Source organism: Juglans regia, chromosome 5, assembly GCF_001411555.2.
Source record: "Juglans regia cultivar Chandler chromosome 5, Walnut 2.0, whole genome shotgun sequence".
NCBI classification, from domain to species: domain Eukaryota; kingdom Viridiplantae; phylum Streptophyta; class Magnoliopsida; order Fagales; family Juglandaceae; genus Juglans; species Juglans regia.
The window spans coordinates 7,443,285-7,451,884 of record NC_049905.1 but is presented as its reverse complement, the minus strand read 5'-3'; the positions used below and the strand labels follow the sequence as shown (position 1 = coordinate 7,451,884).

Sequence of the window (8,600 nt, the reverse complement as noted above, 5' to 3'; positions counted from 1 at the left end):
ATAAATAAAATATAATAAATAATATTAAATTATTTAATAAAATATAATAAAAATATAAATATGTTTGCTTGCTGGAGGAGGAAATGAGAAAAAAAAAAGGTGTGTTGAAGTCAGAAGAAGAGGAAAAGTGAATGACACATGTTGGGTTAATACAGAGAATATTCCATGATGATGGGACAGAGACAAATCATTAGAGAATGTGATTGTTTTTCTCTTCTGTATTCTCTTGATTTGATTGGGGTTTTTTTTTTTTTATAATATAAAGAGGAGAAAGTACTCAATAAAACCATGATGTTCTGGTCGTTTTTGTTGCTGTGTCTTGTCAAACGAAAATGATGTTGGAAAATGATGCTACCGAGAGTTGGTCCGACATGGATCCGTTATTTTCAACTTCTAAAAATGTTTTATGGATATATATATAAAAAAAAGAAAAAGAATTAGATTTATCCTCGGACTACACATTCGGTGGGTTTATTAACACTACTCAAATGATATTTGGTCCTCTTAAAATTATCATTTAAAATTATTCTTCGAATATTTTATTTTATTTATTTTATTATTTTAATATTTTTTAAAAATAACTATTAATGAAATTATATCTATTTCTATTTTTTTTAATGAATTATACTAATAATGCGTGTCCAACGACTAGCACTGTCAACCGGTAAATTTGCAATGTCAAGGATGTCTTTTAGTAGTAAGGCAGCTTTCGGGTAGACAACTGAGCCACGGCTTGAATGGGAATAAATAAAAATAAAGAAAACATCGAGCCCACAGCCCACAGCTTATAACACTCTTTTTAGATTAATTAAAATTAAAGTATATTTTTTTATGAAAAATTCTAAACATAAACCTCACACCCTGCACACTCATTTAAAAATATATCATTTTACTTTTTTATCCACATAATGAAAATGATTCTAAACATATTTGTAAGTAAAATAGGATAAAAAAAGTAAAATGACATATTTTTAAGTGGGTGTGCAGGGTGTGAGGCTTATGGGTAGCACTGCTATTTTTTTATAAATGTAAGATGAATTTAATTATTAGTTATTTTATTCATATAAATTTTTATATTGAAATAGTCATTTTTTTATTATATGATAATAAAATAATAAAAGTTGAATTTGGTTTTGACTATTCACATTAAATCTCTATATTGGATTATCCATTTATTCATGAGTAATTAATAATTTCAGAAATATTTTAAATTTCTTAATTATGAAATTATTTTATTTTATCATATTTTGCTATTCATAATATTATGTATTAATTAATAATTATATTCTAATTAAATTATGGGTTAAAAAAATTATATTTTTTCAATTGTCAGTAAATGCTATAACCACAAACATCTAATTAAACTTATCTAAAATTCTATATAAATGTCTTAATTTACAAACCAATCCAATATTTCCCATCCAACTATATTTTTTTTTTTACCAAATTTTCTTTTACCATATAGTTTTTTAACCAAACTTTTTTCTATCTAAAATAGAAGTTACTGTGGGAAGGGGAAATATAAACCGTGAAAGGGAAATAGAAACTACCGTGAGTGGGAAGGGGGTCTGGTTTCTGAGAGGGAAGGGAGAAAACCGTGGGAAGGAGAAATAGAAACTACAGTAGTTGATGGAGACTTCAGGAGAGAGAAACAGATGATATAAAATAGATTTGATAAATAAACAATGTCTTCTAAATTTGAAAATTACTTTAAAAGTTACTGTAGCTATATGCCAAATATTTGGAATATAACTATTCCAATGTGATACATTTTATGGCTCAATAGCTAAATTTTCATTGGATTTAGCTTTTAGCTAATCCAATGAGAGTGCTCTTAAAAGGCTAAGATTTCGTTTGGATGGTAAGATGGTCTTATTTCATCACATTTTATCTCAACATTCAAACATCATAAAATATTAATATTTTTTAATTTTTAATTTTTTAACTTTTTAATCTTATCGTTACAAATTTTCAAAACTTTCAAACAAAATACAAAGAAATAATATAATTTTTTCAAATTTCAAAACAAAATTATATTCAAAAATTATATTAAAAAAATATTTAACTTTATAATATTTTTATTTAACTTTTGTTCTCTAATTTTTCTAAAATCTAATAAAATATCTTAACTTAAATAAATTCACTACTACTCACAAATCATTTTACAGAATTCTCATATCATCTCATTACACAAGCATGTCCTAAGAGCCTGTTTGAGAACACAATTGTTTTCAGATATTTTCAGACTACTTCACTATTATTTTTAAACTATTTCACTACTATTAATTTATAGATGATTTGATATACGCTTAACATTCAAACGAAGTCTCCTTTGTAAGTCTGAAAAAAAATTATGAGATTTGTTTTCGTTTTCGTTTTCGTTTTTTCAGTGTAAATGTAGAGAATATAATACTAATACTTTGATATATATCATGTTAACCTATGGTACTGATATTCTTAAATGTAGTTATTACATTAATTTTTGAAATAATAGAATAAAGAAAGAGCTAGTAGCTAGGCTAAACCAAATAGGCAAATATACAATTTGGTGAAAAGGGCACATAGGCTTTTTTAAGAAAACATTAATTGCTTGGGAGGAGTACTTAAATATATTAAAAAAGTAAGGCTAACCAATTTATAATTAGGTGGTCTTTCATTATAGTGATGAATAAATAGTCAAATTGGTGTAGCTAAATATTTAAGATTGAAAAAGACACATTTTGTACCAAAGACTATTATCATTAGAGGATTTGACATATTTTACCAACTCTTTAATGCAAATTAGCCATACAATTAAAAGGATATATATATTTATATATATACACCAATATCCAATTTGATGCTGATATGGCAAATATTTCTTTTTTATCTTTATGCATGTCAGCGTTTAAAGATTTTGATCTGATTTTTTTTAAAAATAAAAATAAAAAAGAAGGTAAAAAAATTATACAATAATGAGATATATTAAAGATAAAGAATTTTATATATATCCGCTAGGGTTATAGGTTTAGGGTTTTTCTTAGCAGAATGGCCTGAGAAGTTTTAGATTAGATGTAGGAGCTGAAGTAGAGTAGGTAGATAAAAGAATGTAGGCCCCATTAATGGTAAACCAACGAATTGGCAAAACTAACCCATGGCAATAAATTGATAATCAAAAGATGTAGACTAGAGCAACCATATATAGTCCAAGAATTAAGACCATAATTATAAGCTGCATATTAGGGGTGGACTCCAACTTCGGAGGTAATTTCAGACTCTGACTCTGATTGGAGTTGTTGGAATCGGAGTTGGAGGGTTGGAGAGAGAGAGAGAGAGAGAGAGAGAGAGAGAGAGATGGATCAATCGGCACATTTGTGATGCCGTGCATCCTCAACGTTGCCAAAGGCTTAAAGCCATCGTGCATTTGTCCGTCTGGAAGATGCCTTGACAAAAATAGAATTTGAAAATTGAAAATTGAGGAGACAAATAGAGGAGATCGAATACTTATATATGTGTACTGTATCTAAAATTTAAAAAAAAAAAAAAAAAGCAAGTTATTGATGAAAAGGAGCGAGCGGTGGGAATTTGTACCTAGAACCAAAAATTAAAAACTAAAACAACAGTGAATTTTGAACCCAAAACAAAGAAAGCAATTTGTGACAGATGGCTGGCACACAGACTGACAGATTGATACAGATTGAGATAGACATAGACTAACAGACTGATGAGATAGACATATAGACTTAGACAGACACACATCTGAGTCAGACAAAAAATGAAGGCTTTCTTTGTTTGGAGAAGGAAATCGCAACATATATTATTTTGTTTAGTGGGAGTTCGGATATTGGAAGTTGGAGGAATTTTTTCTCTGACTTTGACTCAGATTCTGACTATTTCTTTCACAATAACTCCGAATCTAACTTCGAACTCTGTTTTTTTAACTTTGATAGAGTTGGAATCGGAGCGGACGTCAATCAGAGGAGGCAGCATAGCTTTTGCCCACCCCTACCGCATACAAAGACAAATTAAAAGGAAGTAGACCAAGGACACATGCATGATGCTCCAATCCCTTGATCGAAATTGAAAAGGAAGAAGATCATGCTTGACATCCTCATTGGCTACCTTGAAACGATGTGTTATAGTTCACTCAGTGATTCAATCTCCAAGCAAAACTGAAACGTGCATAGGCTTGAACTGATGATGTTTAAGATACTCCATTTGCCACCATCCTAAGCGTGCGAACTCAATCGTGTATTTGACATTAGGCTTCTAAAATACTTGATATAAAAGGATGAGATTGAGGATGATACACAAAGCAATCCCCTAGTTCAAAACTATGAAGAATGGGATATCTAATAATATTCGATGCGCGCCCTGACCAGTGTCCTTGATCGTTGCCTTACCCTAGCCTCCAACCAAAGTGTATGACAAAAAGTGCAAGACATGATGGCTAGTTAAGAATAGCATGCAACACAATCCAAATCAACATGCCCATCCAAGAAATTAACGAGGTAAGTGCTCAGATTTGTTAGTCACTTGAAGAGTTTGCAGTTCATGTGCGTCAAATACAAGTAACTAGAACATACCTGAAATAAAAAGATACCGCTAATCATGAATTTTCACTACATATGACAGTACACATGATTGTACAAATATTTTTCATAGGATGAAAAATATACAAAGTACATACGTTCCCAAAAGATTCGATAAACTCTATTATATTAGTAACTTCCTTTTATGATCTTAACAAAAAATGGTTTTGGTCTTATTATATAGAAAGAAATATTTTTATATAAGTGGGCTAAAATTGGGCTTATCATCCAACCCAACCCAAGACTGAGATAGCCCATATACATATTTTATATGGCTAAACGTATTTGTTTCTCTTTTACTTTGAAGAGATACGTATCTTAAAATCACGTGAGAGTAGAACAGCTATGTTTGGTTGTCCTTCTCAAATCAATTATTCATGAGATCCATTACTTTTTTTAATTTTTCATAAAAAATTAAACTCATCTCAATATACTTCATATATTCAAACACATATATTAACATATTTACATTTAAATACATCTCAATGAGACCCACAAACTACTATTATTTACGTATAAACTCAAATCATCTCAACATCCAAACGTCGCTAAGTGATATCCTAATGAAGATGATTTTGTATAAAAAAAAAAAAAAAAAACACATTAATTTTGTGCTATTATGGAAATAATATTCATCTCGGATATTTGCATGGGTTGTTAACTTCTGAATATATGATTTAAAATTTTTTGTTTTACGTACCTTCTTAAATTATGCATGATGGGGTTTGGATCTTTTAGGAATTTAGCTCCTATTTTAACAAAACCCTTATGTATTATCGGAATAGTTAAAAAAATGTCTGTACTTCGATTCCTTTCGGATTAGAAAAAGGCATTAATAATGTGATTTTTTTAGAAATGAAAATACTAATCCAACACAGAATCGGCGTGTAGAATACATTATCCATATTACTTATACAATAAAACTAGATTTGTAAGATTTAAATTTTAATATTTCTCGTTCAAATCAAATTATATCATATATTTCTTTTTAATTTAGAGCAATGCTAGGTACAGTCCTCAAATGGGGACTGCAATGCAAGCCTAGACTATTTTAATTTTAAAATTTTTTCAAATTACAAAATTATCCTTCCTAAAATGATGTTTTCTCTCATTTAATAATGTGCATGTACATACAGTCTCCACTTAAGAATTGTAAATAGAATTTCTTTTTAATTTATTAGATATATTATCCACGCAGGCTTATAAATAAAATCTTCATTCTGCATATATACATGCATTAGTTGACATCCATGCACAATCCAAATAAGATGTTGATCTGCCCCTCCTAATTGAGACTTTAGCCCGAGCTGGTTCTGTGCAACAGAACCTCAGACCAACAGAAGGGAAGCTCTTTAAGATCATTTGCAACATCTCAATCTAATCTTTTTCACTTTGAGTAACGAAAGTTATTTTACTTACTGACGATGTTAAACCAAAAAGAATTAAAATTTCTTACAATTTTCGATCTAATCCAAACATCCGAATTGTAGAAAGTGTTAAGAGTAAAGAAATTATAAGAAATCCTTATATTAATTATGTATTTTCATGCAAATTATGCAATGAAAAGGAAGGCTTTGCATTAAGTCCTGAACATACATACATACATACATACATACATACATACATACTAAGCAATAAAGAAATTTCACATCTATTAAGGCATGATTATGGCCTTCAACTTATAATGATCAATATATTATAATTATTATACATAGAAGGCATTGAAGGGATTGATGAATTGTTTTTAAAAACTAATGAATAATTTGACATTTTAGGATTGACATCGATGATCAGCTCATTATATTGTAGCTATTTGTTTTATCTATTTATTTTATGGTTTTGATACGACAATCCTTGCCCACAATGGATGGCATGACCACAAACATGGAGATTTTTCCAAATAATGATCTTCAACCTTATGATAACATATTTAAATATCAATCATCTTGTTGGAAAGCTAATTATTTATATTTCATGTAATGATTGTGTTCACAACTTCTTTCTCTTTTTTATTTTTGTATATAGAAGACGTCTGATTTGTGAGATAAGATAAGTATTGTTATAGTCACAAAGAAATCTTATAAATTTATATATATATGACTTTATATAATATGTTAGATATACTTTCTAATAAAAATAATTTTACAATTTAATGTATCATATCAAATCACGTCAATTTATAAATTTATCTCTTTGTTTAAGCTAAATGATTTGTCTTGGTATAATATTTTCCATCTCAACGAACTTTTTTTTTTTTTTTTTTTTTGGGGAAACAAGTTGATTTGGATAAGGTATATTGGGCCTATTCTTGAAAATATCTTCTCTGTTTTGGATCAGAATCGATCGTCCACCAATTAATATTACAGCTCCCTGCATTACTGTTGTCAGGTCGACGGACGTACGCGTACGTAGCTACTAGCTAGCAGGCCACCCTCAGATCCAATCGCTAATTTGGTCTTTGCTTTAATCATCTCTCACCGAACCGGCCGAGACGTCGCTTCCGAGAGATCAATTTCAGGCATTTAATTTGGGTGCATAAAAATATCTTTTTAATAAATTAAAAATAGTTTTTTTTCTGATTTTCTTATATATGGAACAATTCTAGCCCTTAATAAAGACTAGAAAAATACAAATTTATCTCAACATATATATAAGAAAAATGATAGTTACAGTATTATTAAAATGTGTAAATTTTATCAGACTGTATCTAATATTACTCTAAATTTAATTCTAATTTCGAGCATTAATTCCTCCACTAGACCCATAATACATTATGAATCTCGGAGGAAAAGAAGTACATACAAGATTCATACAAGTTTTTTTTTGTTTTGGTGGGAGAAAAGCAATACACAAAACCCAAATTCCAAATCCCCTATACAATTATAGGTATAGGGTTCTTTAGAGTGAGATTAACAGGCGCTAATTGTAACTGAAAAAGGAAGACAAAACACATGATGCACATGAGATGCAGTCTCAATCCCAGCTTGTTTGATCTTTTCCTGCGTGTCGATCATCATGATCAACAGCTTGAGGGAAGAACATCACCGCGCTTTCCAGTATCAGAGTCCTTGAAAACCCTACTGTGAAACAACAAGAACCCCACACTATGCCCAGCAACAGCAACCAAAAACACACCAACGTTGAAAGACATCACTGCCAGCATAACCATGAAACCCAGCCCCACCTTTAAGCCATGCAACAGTGTCTGCAGCAGACCGGCCGTCACATGCTTTGGCCCGGTTTTGATCAGTGGGTAACGAGACAGCCACTCGACGATGATGCAGAGGACAAAGACAAATATCAAGGCCAACACATACATGCCTGTGCTTGTGCCGGGCCACCCGGAGAAGAGTATGTAGGCGTTTTTGCTCCAGAAGAAGGTCATGTGCATCATGGCCATCTCATGATGCCCGTCCATCATCCCCATGGGGGTGGTATTCGTCGATGATGATGTTGGTGCCATCCCATCCATGCCGTGCGTATCATGAGCTCCATGATCCATACCATCCATGGCTTGCTCCTCTTTGTGTTTCTAGGACAAAGTCTTTGGCCTGATCCTGAAAATTTAATTTGCGGTTGAATTTGGTGGTTGTGTGCTTGAGACTTGAGAGTCCTCTATTTATAAAAGAGGCTTAATTTCTATGCTAGCTGTTTGATGGCCTGGATCGTACAATGAAAGTAATGAGATTGTACTACACAAAAATGCTGAAATTGATATCCTCACGTGGCTCCGCCACAATATCATCAAGTTGTGTAGTATATACGTTTGTAGTCATCCATAGGATTAATAATTATGAAAAAGTCTCATTTTGCGTACCAAATTACGTATAAATATTAAATATAACGTATTCGTTTAATAAAATAATATAAATTAAACTATATAATTAGAATAAGTAGTTTTATATACTGTACTTTCATTTTATTTTTATCTTATTATGTAAGATGTGACACTTTAATTATAATTGATTAATAAAAAACCATTTAATAAAAGATTATTCATTCGTGATAAATGTGTCATATCTTATATAG

General features: G+C 30.6%; 1 protein-coding gene across 1 annotated transcript; it reads right to left on the bottom strand.

The window, feature by feature from the left end:
- Positions 1–7,273: 7,273 nt before the first annotated feature.
- Positions 7,274–8,386, bottom strand: LOC108985228 (copper transporter 1-like). The gene has a single exon (XM_018957435.2). It carries the CDS (start codon positions 8,080–8,082, stop codon positions 7,591–7,593), a length of 492 nt encoding a protein of 163 aa, XP_018812980.1. The 5' UTR covers positions 8,083–8,386; the 3' UTR covers positions 7,274–7,590.
- Positions 8,387–8,600: the final 214 nt, after the last annotated feature.